At 35.2% G+C, this 15,722-nt stretch overlaps 1 protein-coding gene across 6 annotated transcripts in view; it reads left to right on the forward strand.

Annotated features, from left to right (window-relative positions):
• The window catches only part of EXOC6B (exocyst complex component 6B), a 537,234-nt gene that overhangs the window by 283,050 nt on the left and 238,462 nt on the right, over positions 1 to 15,722 (forward strand). For all 6 annotated transcript variants that reach the window (XM_036334133.1, XM_036334135.1, XM_036334136.1 and 3 more), the window contains 5 exons: positions 656 to 776; positions 4,169 to 4,240; positions 4,940 to 5,037; positions 6,431 to 6,536; positions 7,377 to 7,486. In XM_036334133.1, coding sequence (XP_036190026.1) covers positions 656 to 776; positions 4,169 to 4,240; positions 4,940 to 5,037; positions 6,431 to 6,536; positions 7,377 to 7,486 — 507 coding nt within the window. The remainder of the gene's footprint in view (positions 1 to 655; positions 777 to 4,168; positions 4,241 to 4,939; positions 5,038 to 6,430; positions 6,537 to 7,376; positions 7,487 to 15,722) is intronic.

The following is a 15,722-nucleotide window of genomic DNA, read 5'->3' on the forward strand; positions in this document are numbered from 1 at the left end:
AAGCTGTTTTTCTTTTAGGAAACTTAGTTTCAAGCATTTTTTTTTTTTTTTTAATGTAGAGCAGTGGTTCTACATTATTAGTTTAATTAGTATAAATATTTAGGCAAGATAGCTGAAAATACATTTTAAATGCATAAAAATGTAAAAGCCTCAGCAGAATTTTAAAAAATAAGTATGCATTTTTTTTTAACCTTTGTAAGATACCTTTTTAATACTTTGTTGAGAAAGTCTATATAAGGACAAGGGTAATTATTTTGACATTTTTTGTTGGGTTCTTAAAATATATGTATTTTACCTTTTATTGTCTTTTTAAAACCTATTGGCTTTTTAAAATATACTTATAGGGATAATAAAAATTATCCTCTTTTACTTACAAACATTTTCTTCCCTTTTAAATTGCTAGATAATATGGTTAACATTTAACAAAAATGTAACTCCAAGTTTTTTAAAAGTGGTTAAGAGGATATCAAGATCAGGAGCATAATACTAAGTCCAAGAAATCTGATTTCATTTATGATACCAGACAGCTTTCTTTTAGAAAAAAATGACCATTAACTTAGAATTTAGTGACAGTTCTTAATGTTTGTCAAACCCTGGAAATAGTATGCAAACTGTAATTTCTGACAACTGTGCTTTCTCTTTCCTCCAATCTTAGCTTTTTTGTGGTTGAAGATCATATTTTACATACGACCCAAGGCTTAGTAAATAGAGCCTACATTGATGAACTATGGGAAATGGCGCTTTCCAAAACCATTGCCGCACTCCGTACCCACTCGGTATGTAAGAAGCCCAAGAGAGGTGCTTACTTCGAGCTTATTATCTATATGCTATTCAGTGTTTCACTGTTTTAAAATAATTATATGTGTATCATTTGAAATCTGAGTTCAGGGTGCCAGCATGGTGGTTTTTGGTGAGAACTTTCTTCCTGGTTTGCAAATGGCAGCATTTTTATTGTGTCCTCACATGGTCTTTCCTCAGTATATTCTAGTGTTTCCTTACCCTTTTATAAGGACACCAATCCCATTAGATTAATGCCCCACCTTATTTCATTTGATCTTAATTATCTAAGGCCCCATCTGTAAAAATAGACATACTGGGGGACATAACATTCAGTCCATAACATCTACTCTTTCCCAACATATTTTGAAGCCCACCTTTATCATATAATAATATGTATACTAAGGTCTGTTTTTAGACTCTATGATTCTCCCTTTCCCTTTCCTTCTCTCTGTGAACATACAAAAAACTAATAACCAATGAATTATGTACTTTAAATAGGAGACTTGTGTGGTATGGGAATTGTATCTCAAGAGAGTTATTAAAAAATAAGTTAGCATCATCCTCATTTATTCACTGAACCATTTTATCCTTTCTGAGACAAAGTAGTTGACGCCACACATGCTAATTCTATTTTATGACACTGTTTATGGTTTATATTATCCAGCAAGCCAAGCAAAATAAGAATGACCCAAACATCAAAACAAATCTCAAAACAAACTCTATATCTGAGTGATTATGTTTTTTTGTTTATCAGAAATCACATATATATAGATATGTAACTTTCTATGTCACTATTTAAAACTGCTTTTTTCCTTTTTCAATTGCATTATTAGTCATTGTATAATTTGGAAACATTTCAAAAAATATAACGTTTCAGGTACTAATGTGTGTAATAGTCTCATGCTGATTTCAAAATAATAAAGGTCTTATACAATCTGTCTCAGAATTCAAATTTAGCAATATATTAAAAGAGTAACATGCTTACACAAAGAAGTTCATATCAGGAATGGTTTAATATTAGATATGCTAATATAATTGCTAATATGACTGTTAGTATGATGAACAGATCATCTGATAATACTGAAAAGGTATTTTTAAGATTCAAAATTATGCAATAGTATAATTCTTTGTGGCTCAAAACACTTATTTTTATAGATATAAAATATTGATCATTTTTTCTTCTTAGTAGACAAGATTGTGTACTGTGATAGTCATTTTATACACACCCACACCCACATCCAAACCTATTCACTGTTACACACATATTTTAAGTTTTTTTTTTTTTTTTTTTTTTTTTTTATTCAAAGGGTATACTAAGCATGTGTGCCTTCCAGATCTCCTAACCTAGTTCTCATGGAAATAAATGGCAGGGGTTGGGAGGACAACCCAAAAAGAGAAACTCTACAAAGTAGCATCTTCAGGCTAGAAATTTCAAAAAATTTCTTTGAACATAGAAAATAGATGGAATCAGAATAATGACTGAACCCGAGAATAAAAAGTATATTATGCATGGTAGGGTTATTGTCAAAGTAGGAGACATTCTTCCAAGTGGAATATAGGAACACTTAAAATTCAGAGTCAAACCAATACAATGAGCAGGAATGGGCCTAGGATAAATCATAAGGGAAATTATTTAGAGGTTTGCATTCTAAAACCTTTGGTCATCCAGCTGCTTATCCAATACCTTTGGCCAACCTTACCATCTAAATAAAGAGAAAATAGCATGGTGGAAGTGATCTGGTACTGCTTTTTGAACACAGTGATTCATCTGCCCCATCCACTTACAAAGAGCCTGTACTCACTTATTAGTTCAGACAATTTGAACTTAGAATTTGGACATCCTGTTGGGCCTACCCAAGATGGAGATGGAAAATATGAATGTTGAAAAATATAGATAATTGAAGTAGAGTTTCGGTTGTATCTATTAGCTATTTTTAAAAAAGACAGCCACAATGGAGGGGACTTTAATAATTAAAGAAATAAAAGAAGGAAATTTCCCTGCAGTGAAGAAATACTATATTATTAAAGCTGAAAGAATGCATCTTATATCAAGCAGGGTAAATGACAGCAGGCAATTTTTTTTACATCTGAAATTTTATATTTTAATTTGAGGGCAAGAGAAAGGCATTTTCATACATATCAGGATTCAAAGTTTACATGGAACCTATCCTATCTTATTGGTATTCTACAATAAGGAATGTAAAATGAAAAAGAAATCCAAAATATAAGATGAGATAGGATTAAATATAATATGTTAAAAAGAGAGTAAAACTCATGGAAAAATCTAAATAACTGATTGTTTGCAAAGTTTAATGCTGTTAAGAATCCATACAAAAGGAGAGGCTTAATGTTTTAAAAGGTTAAGTGAAAACTCCAGATTATTTCAAGTAAACTAGTGGACAGAAAGTATATAACTTATTAATAACCACTATAAGATAATGTAAAAATAATTGATCCAATGAAAAACATGAAAGTAAACAAACAAACAAAAGAAATAATTATAAATAGAAAGCTTAAAATGGCTGGAATAGGTCCAAATATGTCAGTAATCATGGGAAATGTCAAGGTTAGAAAGTTTTATAGTTTGGTTAATAAGAGATATTCATACATAATGAAGATTACCTACAAAGTTTGAAAATGAAGAAAGAGGAGCAGAAATAACAATATTCTACAAGGCAAATAAAAATGAAGTTGAAGACCATTAAGTGGGGGAAGAGAGGCATGTTTTGTATTAATATCAGTTTTAACCCACCAAAAAGACAGTAGCTTATTTGCAGTAGATAAGCAAGCATAAATAGGTTATACCTATTTTATAGAACAAAAACTGTTAGTAATAAGAATTGAAACTAATGAACTGCCCCATTGTGGGAAAATTTAGCACACATCTTTCAGGAACCGAGATATCAAGTACAGAGAAAATAACCAAACTTGAATTCTCAAAATTTGAATACCCAAATCACTGAACTTTTATTTATTTATTTATTTTAAATATGTTTTTATTGATTTTGAGAGAGAGGGAAAGAGAGGGAGAGAGAGATAGAAACATTGATGAGAAACATCAACATCTATCTGCTGCCTCCTACATGCCCCCTACTGGGGATAGAGCCAGCAACTAGGGCATGTGCTCTGACTGGGAATCAAACCATGACCTCTTGGTTCCTGGTTCGATGCTCAACCACTGAGCAACACCAACCAGGCTGAATTTTTAAAACAGTGATATATACATCTTTGTATCCTGCTCAGCTCTCAAATCTCATGTTACCTTAAATCTGGTGTTGGACCCTTTCTTGGGATCCTTCACCAGGTGAAGCAGTAAACAATTAAATCACAATTTAGTTTTATTTTTAATGATTAAGATGTTTTCCTAATTGTCTTTTATTTCCTTTAGTCTTACTGCTCTGATCCAAACCTCGTGTTAGATTTGAAGAACCTCATTGTGCTTTTTGCTGATACACTTCAGGTTTGTGACTTCTGTTTATCTAGATTAGTATTTCCATCAGCTCTAAATCTTTTCACTGGCTGCCTAAATTTGAATAAGTACCTTTCAGTTTTTGTTTGTTTTCTTCTTTTCCTATAGTTAGATTTTTTAATCTTTCTATAGCATTTCCTGGCCCATCACCTTGAAAACATTTATGTTTTCATCAATAGTTCCCATCCCTCTCTTTCCCCTTGGAGAAAATCAGTTAATTGAACCAGCTACTATCGTAGTTTTCCAAAATTTTCTTAATTCAAATATAGTACCTGAGTGACTTTAGAGGTTTTTAGCTACCATCTTGAATAATAATTATTGATTTGAACCATATATTATATTAATAAAATAGCATTAGAAGTGGGTGAAATTTGTAGCATTTTCAGTTTCTCTCCCTATTTCTTGTTACAGGCAGAGTTGTAGGGAGAGCTTAGCTGATGTTATAACCTGTATACAATATATTGATTTTAATATTCATCTTTTTATTTTTTTCTGACTAACAAATAATTTGGTATGTACCTTTTAATTTGTGAGAGATAAAACTAAATATTAGGGGAGAATGAAAGACTATCATGGTTACATTTAAATTGTTGGCTAAAGGAACAAAGATACCTTTCAATGCCTAATCTCTCTCATGTTATTAACAAAAATCACCTTATAAAATGAAGCTATTTTCTTATTTTGTTTCAGGTTTATGGTTTTCCTGTAAATCAGCTTTTTGATATGCTATTAGAAATTAGAGATCAATATAGTGAAACTCTGCTAAAGAAGTGGGCAGGTATTTTCAGGTGAGAAATGATCTATAGTCATATAGTGTGTGCAAGTACAAATACATGTGTGTACAATGTGTTTGTGCATAAGGTTTTTCGGATATAACTAGAGGCCCGGTGCACAAATTTGTGCACCAGTGGGGTCCCTCAGCCTGGCCTCTGGGATCTGGCCGAAACCGGATCTCCAACATCCCCTGAGGGGGCCTGGATTGCAAGTGGGCACAGGCCAAGCCAAGGGATCCCACTTGTGCACAATTGGGGCCGGGGAGGGACGAGGGAGATTGGCCAGCTGGGGAGGAACTGTGGGAGGGCTCCAGGGTGTGTCTGGCCCATCTTGCTCAGTCCTGACCTATCAGCCGGACCCCAGCAGCAAGCTAACCTACCAGTCGGAGCGTCTTCCCCCTGGTGGTCAGTGCACGTCATAGTGAGCGGTTGAGTGGCCTTGGTATATCATTAGCATATTATGCTTTGATTGGTTGAACGGATGACCGGATGACCGGACACTTAGCATATTAGGCTTTTATTATATAGGATGGGTAACAAGGAGGCTTATATTTTATGTCTATGATCCAGGTTATGATTGTTAATAAAAGTAAATTGCAATGATGTCCCAAATAAAGTTTCCTAGTTATCCAAAAATCAGTGATAGGTCTAACATGTGGGGACCCCCCAAATCTCATTGTGGCTTTTTTTGTTTCTTTGAATAAACATCAAATATTTTGGTTCATACCGTCTATATAATCTTTTGTCTTCTTATTCAATTTTTTGTTTTCTCTTTGGAGAACATGTCTATTGCTTATTCATAAGGTAGTGGCTTTTGAGCCCTTTTGAATAATTTATCTTCTTTGGAACCTTTTTTGAAGTCTTACTCATGATATTCCTCATCTTTTTCCTTCTTCACACTTAGAGAAGAGGCCTATTACAATCCAATATTTGAAGCATATTATTTAAATAGTTGTTATAACACTATTTAAATAGTTTGAATAGAAGATCTAGTGTAGGGTTAAAGAACATTAATAATCAAATATATCTTATTTAAAAACAAATGAAATCCCTTTGCTTTTTCCAGAGCACACATTCTTTCATTGTTAACTTCCTTAACTTAAGGCTTCAATGTATTGCCTTAAATTTTCTGTATCATCTATAAATCTCAAATACCGTGAGGTCATATTTGTTCTATTTGTGTTCTATTTGTTTCAGAATATAGTTTTCTCTTTGTCTTCCTTTGAAGGATGTCCTTATCCGAAACCAAATAGTTATGTCGTAGAAGCAATAGAGTAGGGACTTGGAAATGTTTATTTTGGGTTGTAAATTTCAAGTAATTTACCTGTTACTTACCCTTACAGTGATTAACCCTTCCTCTTTCCTTCCTTCCTTCCACCCATCCATCCATCCTTTATTTTCTTTATAGAAACATACTTGACTCTGACAACTACAGTCCTATACCAGTAACAAATGAAGAGATGTATAAAAAGGTGGTAGGACAATTCCCATTCCAAGATATAGAGCTGGAAAAGGTAAGTAATTTAAAATAAACTTCCCTGTTTGGGTGGCATCCTTTAGAAGCTTTCATTGTATCAGTCTTATTAAAAGGATTATCTCTAACTCAGTGGGTTAGAACTAGAACACCTTCAAGGGATACCTTGGGCTTAGAAGAACAGAAATTTCTGTTTTGGGAGTCAGTAGATGGCTTTGGTGGGGTCCTCTGAAGTATTTGGGGGATTGAAGTATTTGGTTTACATTTTGAAGTACTTGCTTTTATTATACCCTTAGGACATTTTCTCCCCAAAACATACAGTGAAATTTACCTTATGTGCTATATAATTCTATTGGTTTTGACAATGCATTGAGTCATGTGTGTACTACCACAATAATGACACAGACCAGTTCCATCATACCCCAAATCCCTCATGCTGCCCCTTTTCAATCAATCCCTTCTCTCACCCCCAGCCTTTGGCAACCACCAATATGGTTGATGTACATCTACGTTTGGCTTTTCTAGAATGCCAACATAATTGGAGTCTTTTGAGACTGGTTTTCTCCACTCAGTATAATACTTTTGAGATTCATCCAAGTTGTTGCATGTTATCCATAGTTCATTCCTTTTTACTGCTGAGTACTTATCACAGTTTATTTATCCCTTCATGTTTTGGAGGACATTTAAATTATTTTTATTTAAATTTATATCTTATTCTTTTTACTATCAGGAAACTTACAGAAATACTTTCTTAAATTGAGATTGTTAAGCAGACAGCTCACAATGTAGTAGAAAATTCCTTTTGCATTTTAACTAATTTACAAGTACCTTCAATGTACGTTCATTTGTGATTCACGTTCATGAATTCTTACATTTACAGCAACCATTTCCAAAAAAGTTTCCTTTCTCTGAATTTGTGCCAAAAGTTTACAGCCAAATTAAAGAATTTATATACGCCTGTCTGAAATTTTCAGAAGATCTTCATTTAAGGTATAGTGGAAATGTAAGAGATATTGAGATTGAGACTATATTCATAAGTGTTCTGAAATACTTCTGATATTGTGTCCAGCTTTGATTTTGAAAGTCTTAATATTAGTCCTTCATAGCAAAGCACTGCTATATTTATATAGTCATGGTGAAAGGGAAGATTGGAAACTTTTGATTAACTTGTTTTTGCTTGTATCACTTAGTTTATTCTCTACTATTTACAGATTTACACTTTAACATGTCTTAGTGGGAATTCAGAAAAGCGTAGTAAAATGTATTAGTTTTGACTTTCCGTTTGATGAAATTTTAAGGCCAATAGTAGTGTAGCAGGTAATACCCTCCTCTCCCTTTTTTTCTTTTTTCAAGTAGTCTCTGGACTTGTTATAGATATCCATAATCCCTTTAATTTATGTTTAATTATTTAAATAACATTTTTAAGCCTATTTATATATCAGATATATCTTGCTTTTTGAGAATGCAGAAATAAAAGATGTAGTTTATTGTCCTTAGGTATTGTCAGTATCTACTGAGGATAACAAACATGAAAATAGACATGTAAAATATACTAGGGTGAGGCTGTAATATGTGTCATGTACTTTTAAAACACCTAGAAGGACACTTAATTCGTCTTAAGCAATTTGAATGAGAATAGTCGTGATAATTGGCTTTCTAAAGAAACCTTTTCTCAGGAATGATACCACCATTCATTCAGATCAGGATCCTGAGAATTATTTTCAACTCCTATTGTCAAATAATAATTCCTTTCCTTTTTAAAAAGAATTTTCAATTACAGTTGACATACAATATTATATTAGTTTCAGGTGTACAGCTCAGTAATTAGACATTGATATAATTTATAAAGTGATCACCCCAATCAATCTATGGTCCATCTGACAATATACATATTCATTACAATATTATTGACTATATTCCCTATGATGTACTTTATATCCCCATGACTATTCGGTATCTACCAATTTGTACTTCTTAATCCCTTCACCTTTTTTATCTCCCCTAACCCCCCCTCCCATGTGGCAACTGTCAAAATGTTCTCTGTATCTATGAGTCTGTTTCTAATAACTCTTATTCTATCTTTGGAAGTTGTGTTTCAGTGTGTGTGTTAGACTGTATCTATGAGTCTGTTTCTAATAACTCTTACTCTTAAAAACAAAATTTTAGGCATTGGTCTAAATTCCTGTAAATACTTCACAAGTATGTTATTACATCTGTAAAACTCAAAATAGTACTCATCCATGGGGTACTGGGAAGCATACTTCAGTTTTACAGAGGAAGGTTAAGTAACTTCATCCAGATCACACAGGGAGTAAGTGTTAAAGCCAGACTCAAATCTGATTGTATCAGCATCAATAAAACAATCACTGCCATGTTTAGAATTCTTACTCTTTGGTACTCTTTGTATTAATATCTTACATATATTACTCAGGTAGTTGTTATAATATTTTTCTGAGATAATCACTTAATTGTTCACATTTAACAAATGAGGGTAGTACTCATTTGTAAATGAGTTTCTTTAAATCTATTTTTTCCCAGCTTGTTTTTTTACCTTTTAAGTTTACAGTGTGGCTGCTTTAATTCACATGGTAGTCCTATTTGACCTGGACCAGTTAAATAGTCTCCTAATTGTTTTTCTATCTCTAATTTTACTTTCCCAACCATCTATCTTTTCTTTTTTTCCTGATTTTATTCTGTATGTCTCCTACAGTCATTTTTCAAAAATCAAATCTCTATCGCTTCTCGGCCTTTTGGCTAAGATCAAGTGTGCAAAAATCAAATCTCATATAACTTTTCTTCTTCTCACCTTTTCAGGGATTCCTCATGGCCTATAGGATAAAGTTTACTCTAGTCTGACATATTTATCTATTTGTCTTTCCCCACGCCCCTTGACCTAGTCCACCTTATACCATTTCCGGATTTATATTCAAGGGTAATTTCCCTATCACCCCGTGCTTCAGTCATACTGACCTACCTGCTGTTTTCTGATCATAACATACTATTTTATAACTCTCTGACTTTGCTCATGACTCTTTCTCTATTTCAAATCATTGTTCCCTGTTAGTGCTCTTGACTAGCTTCTAACTATCCGTCAAGATGCAATTTAAACACCATGTACTGAATGAAGCCTTTTGGACCCCTTTTATTCCTAATGGAGCTGCTCTAATGACTTCTTTGTGCTACTTCTGTACCCTATGAATACTCATCTTACATTGTATTGCTTTACTTGTAGCTATGTGTTTCTCTGTGTGTGTTAGACTGTAGGTTCAAAATAGACATTTAAATTGGAATGCATTTCTGCCTTTTACTATTTGGTTGCCGTTTACCTTACTTTCTACATTTACCTTATAACCTGTAGTGACAGAGATTACTTTGACAAGTATAGCTGTCATTTGGGAGGTTACAATAGGGGTTGTGAGACACAGTATATATAAAACAATTCTCTTAAACACAAGGCTTTCAAAACAAGGAAAACTGCTATATTGAGATTTTTATGAAGCTTTAAGGATAATTATTCTCAAATCAAGTTTTCATTTTTTCCAACAAGAATTTTCACTTTCACATTAGCTAAAAATGCTGAAAGAATCATAAAAATTGAAAAAATATACAATTATGAATTCTGAGGATATATAACTCTTTTTGAAAGAAAGTTCTTTTTAAAACAGCAAATAAATGGCATTTCTATGGTTAAATAATGTTCTGTCATTTGTACTTAAAAAAGTAGAATATACACAAATATATGTATATATACACATCTCTTTTTTAAGTTATTAAAATTCAATCTATGTAAAGAATTTGGGAGATAGAGAATAGAATAAAGAAGAAAAATTGATAAGACCCCAAAGTACCACATAGTGGTAATCACTCCTTATATATGGGAATTTTTTTTCTTTTATTTTTTTTCCATTTGAACACACACACACACACATACACACACACATACACACTCTCTCTCTCTCACACACACAGCCCTTTTTTTTTTTTTTTAAAGCAAGTTACTATGAGATACTTCCACTTCAGTCTCTAATATTAAAAACTGGAAAGGATATTGCTTTCTAACAGTGAATAAACACACACACACAAACAAAAACAAGACTAACTACAAAATGAAAGCTTTCTGGGACCCATCAGGAAGCTAAAGTGACAGGATGACCAAATACCCTGAAATCCAAAACGAGGCTGGCCCCAGCCAGGAGAGAGTGATAGGATGCACAGACTCCGTGGCAGAGCCAGGAAGAAAGGCATAGCTATCACATGGGTGAGAAAGTAGAAATTAATTTCATCTTAATGAGTCACTAATGGCTGGAGCTAGCATGTTAGTTAGTGTAGAACTTCTAGTTGTGTGTCCCAGATCCAGGAGGAATTTATACTCACATGTTATTTGCAGTGGTCTTTCCCTGCATGCTCATGAGAAAGACTGGAGCTGGCTATGAGAGCAGAGAGAGTCATCCATGATCAGGCATGGAGAAGGGGACCAGCCACTGCTGTGAAAAAGGCATGGAGCCCCACTCCCCTGGTTTGGACACCTCTCTCATACTGATCAAAAACGTGAGAGCACTGGTAAGATTGGGGCAAGGAAGCGTCTGTCTCTCTGGCAGGCACATTGCTACAGGGAGACTTGAAGTAAAAAGAAAGCTATTTCACCCCTGGGAGGATGGCAGAAGACAAGATCTTATACCAAATGCCATTAGTCGTCTACCAGTGGGAGAGAGCACAAAACTGCACTATATTAATCACGGAGACAAAGCCAAGTTTGGCTGCCACTGCAAGGAAGGGCAGGGATGTTGAGCAAGCTCCACCCCTTAGCATCGAGCACAGAGGACCTACCTAAGACTGAGCCTGGCCAGGGCAGCAGAAAAAGTCCTTTGATCTTTACTAATAGCATACAAGAACTATATAACAAATGACAGTAATCTCCCATTGGGTGATGGGCAAGAATGGAGAGGGCGGGGAAAGAGAGAGAGAGAGAGAGAGAGAGAGAGAGAGAGAGAGAGAGAGAGAGAGAGAGAGATTTTGTATGATAGGCATATAGGTATAGCTTTTGGGATCTCAGCACTCACACTAGGCACATGCTAGCATTAGAAAAATTTGAAATCTGTGAAGCACTGAAGGTAACCATAGCAACAACCAAACCCAAACTGAATTCAACTCCTGCATATACTAATGGCCCAATGGAAGGAGAGAGGAGGTCATTTTCAAGTATAAATACTATTACCTCAACCTCTACTGTTTTACTTATGATATTCAACCTTCAATAAAAAATGTGAGACATACAAAAAAACAATTAACAACTTATTGTCAAGGGACAATTTAAAAACCAGAACCAGACTCAGAGGTGACCCAAATGATATTAGGGACTTTAAAATACCACATGCATGAACAGACAGGGACTTTTAGCAGACAGATGGAAATTATTGGGAAAAGTTAAATTGAAATGCTTGACATAAGAAACAGTTTTAGAGATGAAAAATTCCTTTGAGGGGCTCATCAGTAGATTTGACATAGCTGGGAAAAGAACTCAGTGAATTTGAAAATAGGTAAATAGAAGTTACCCAAACTGACACACACCAGAGAAAAAAATGATGGAAGAAATAAAAGATCCATTATCTGTAGGCCAATTCCAGACAGTGTAATTGGGAGTCTCAGAAGGAGAGGATGAAACTGGGAAGAAGAAATGTTTTATAAGATAATGGCTGGAAAAAAAAAAAGATAATGGCTGAGAGTATTCTAAAAGCAATAAAAGACATCAAACTAGAGATAGTCTCCTATCAATTTAAACAAGAAAATAATAACAGAGAACAAAGAAAAATATTTAAACACACCATATGCAAATTCATGAAAATGAAAGGTAAAGGGCATTCAGGCGAAAAAAGTGATTACATGCAGGTTTAATGACAGGAATTGCATCAGACTGTAGATGAGAGGTTATAGATTTCAGAACCACTTCAAGATCCACAGTCAGATCAAGTCCATGGTCTCATCTCCCTGTACATGAGGGGTGTGTGGTCTGGCAGGTCTTTGGGCAGGTAGGATTACTCCTGGCCTGTAGTTGAGTGGACATGGGGCCAAGTTACAGGGCTGTTTTAGTATTTGCAATCAGAACAAGTTTGGAAGGCTTGCTTCTGGGTTATGGATGGGCATGTCTTCTGTGCAGTCATGGACAGGCAGGATTGGTAGCTAGTGGGTGCTGGAGTTGGGTCATGGACCACATCTGGGACTGAGGTTGGCAGGCAAATGGCACTGTTGGCAAGGTCAAACAGGCTCTAGCTGAGTTCACAGTGAATTGTAGTTTGTTCCTGTGTGTGTACTTCGGATTATTATGGGTAACAGCTCTGCCACCTGAGCATGGGCTTGCTTTCTCAAAATAACCCTCTTTGGTTTTGGGTTCCACCAGGTTACAATCTTTTATCTAGATCCCAGAATTCCACAAAAGCAACTTTGTCCATGTATGACTGCCAAATTATTTTTGCTAATGGAATATGAGTGTGGGATCTCCTGTTCTACTATCTTACTGATGTCCCTCATCTATTTTTTATTGCCCTTGAAGAAAACTACTTATCTAGTAACAATGTCTAGTAAAAGTAAATATATGCCAGGAATAGGACAAAGACATGAGAGAAAAATTGGATATGTTCAAAATAGGTGAAACTAATCCTATATAATAAAAGGCTAATGCGCAAATCGACTGAATGGCAGAACGACCAGTCGCTATGACGCGCACTGACCACCAGCTCAACGCAGGAGCTGCCTCCTGGTGGTCAGTGTGCTCCCACAGGGGGAGCACCACTCAGCCAGAAGCCAGGCTCATGGCTGGTGAGTGTAGTGGTGGTGGTGGGAGCCTCTCCCGCCTCCACAGCAGTGCTAAGGATGTCCGACTGCTGGCTTAGGCTTGCTCTCGGTGGGGAGCAGGTCTAAGTCATCTGTCTAAGCCATCTGTCAGACATCCCCTGAGGGCTCCTGGACTGCAAGAGCACATAGGCCGGGTTGAGGGATCCCCCGCCCTAGCCCGAGTGCCAGAATTTTGTGCACCAGGCCTCTGGTAACTAATAAGCCAGTGATGCAGATAAAGTCAAATCATTGAAAAAACAAAAAAAGCAGTCAACAAAAAAGCTAAGTAGGAATATAAAACAGGTGAAACACAGACAAAACAACTAGTACGATGGTAAATTTAAATCCAACTACAGGTGTTCCATATGCATGTGATTAGAATATGTTTACAGTTATTGAGTTTAGTATTCTCTAAATGACAGATTACATTTGTTAATAGTATTGTAGACATTTTCTGTTTTTCCTGTGTTTGTTCTACTTTTTCTGTCAATCACTAAGGAGTGTTAAAAGTATCCTGCTATTATTTTAGATGTGTATCTTTCTCCTTTTTATTTTATTTTCCATCACCACTTATTCCCTCTATGCTCTCTTCTACCTCTACCCTCCACCCTTTTGCTTCAGATATATTGAATATGCTTTTAAGTTCAGATACAGTTAATATGTTATATCTTCTATTCATCCTTTTAAGTTTATGAAATGTCCCTTGTTATCTGTGTTAAAAATGAGAATAGTTGCCCTCGCCGGTTTGGCTCACTGGATAGAGCGTCGGCCTGGGGACTGAAGAGTCCCAGGTTCGATTCCGGTCAAGGGCATGTACCTTGGTTGCAGGCACATCCCCAGTAGGGGGTGTGCAGGAGGCAACTGATTGATGCTTCTCTCTCATCGATGTTTCTAACTCTCTATCCCTCTCCCTTCCTCTCTGTAAAAAAATCAATAAAATATATTAAAAAAATAAAAAAAATGAGAATAGTTGTAATGTCTGTTTTGCCCACTCTTAATTTAGCTGTAAGTTCTTTTCTATGGTATGCATTTGTCTCTCCTATTACTTAGCAATCTTTACTTTTAACATATTTTCAAATACTCTAAACATTAAGGAAAAGTTTTTTTTTAAGTATATTTTTAGTTATTTCAGAGAGGAAGGGAGCAGGAGAGAGAGATAGAAAAATCAATGATGAGAGAGAATCATTGATGGCTGCCTCCTGCATGCCCCTGACTGGGGATCGAGCCACAACCTGGGCATGTGCCCTGACTGGGGATCGAGCCATGACCTCCTGGTCCATAGGTTGACACTCAACCACTGAGCCACGCTGGCTGGGCTAGGAAAAATTTTTGAGAGTATTATGATGAACGGAATACTTCTTACCTAAATTTACCAATAATTAACATTTTTCCATATTTAGTTTATTAATTCCTCCTTCCTCTTCCTCACTGTCTCTCTCTCTCTCTTTTCCTCACTGTATATATATATATATATACACACACATATATACAGTATATATACAGTATATATACTATATATGAATGTAGTATTATAAACCCTTATGGTTTGTGTTAATTTTGATTAATTGGTTAAGATTTCTGTCTTCTCTGTACAGTTATCATTCTTCCTTTTGTCATAAGTAATGCTTGTGTTGGAATACTTTGAGACTGTATATTTATTCTGTTATCATATGTCCCTCACCTCTCTTCTCCTTATAGTATCATTAATGATTCTTGCCTGAATCAATGTTTTTCTTTAATAATTACTAATTTATGATTTTTGAATATTTTGTATATGTACTAGCATTCTTTATTAAGGAGTCCTTCTCCCTTTGCTATCTGTCAATCTATCTATCTATATCCATCACCCATCAGTCATCTATCTATCATTAGATCAGACTCATGGTTTCTTACTTCATTTAGTTGGTTCATTTTTTTACTGTCTTTTTTCATTTGGATGCTCAAATTATCCCACTTCATGCTGGCTCCTGTGCCTTGTTGATGCATTTCCATCATGTTTGACATTTCCCTTCTTATCCACAATGTCACTAATTTCTCCAAGGAGCCCAGTTCCTTTTAGTGCTGATTGGTATCTTGAAAATAAGATTTGGGAATGTGTCTGTATGTTTAAAACATGTCATTTTCAATCAACAATAGTTGCATATTGGTTTTTAATCCAATCTGCCTAATTGGAGTGGTTATGCTATTACATTAATGCATTTAGTGATATGCTAGGATTTAAGCCTGCTGTCTTACTTCTGTTTTCTATTTGACCCATTAATTAAAATTTTTTTTTAAATTTATTTCAGAGAGGAAGGGAGAGGGAGAGGGAGAGGGAGAGGGAGAGAGAGAGAGAGAGAGAGAGAAAGAGAGAAACATCAATGATGAGAGAGAATCATTGATCAGCTGCCTTCTGTAC

This window comes from Myotis myotis, unplaced genomic scaffold (assembly GCF_014108235.1).
Source record: "Myotis myotis isolate mMyoMyo1 unplaced genomic scaffold, mMyoMyo1.p scaffold_m19_p_14, whole genome shotgun sequence".
Classification (NCBI taxonomy): Eukaryota; Metazoa; Chordata; class Mammalia; order Chiroptera; family Vespertilionidae; genus Myotis; species Myotis myotis.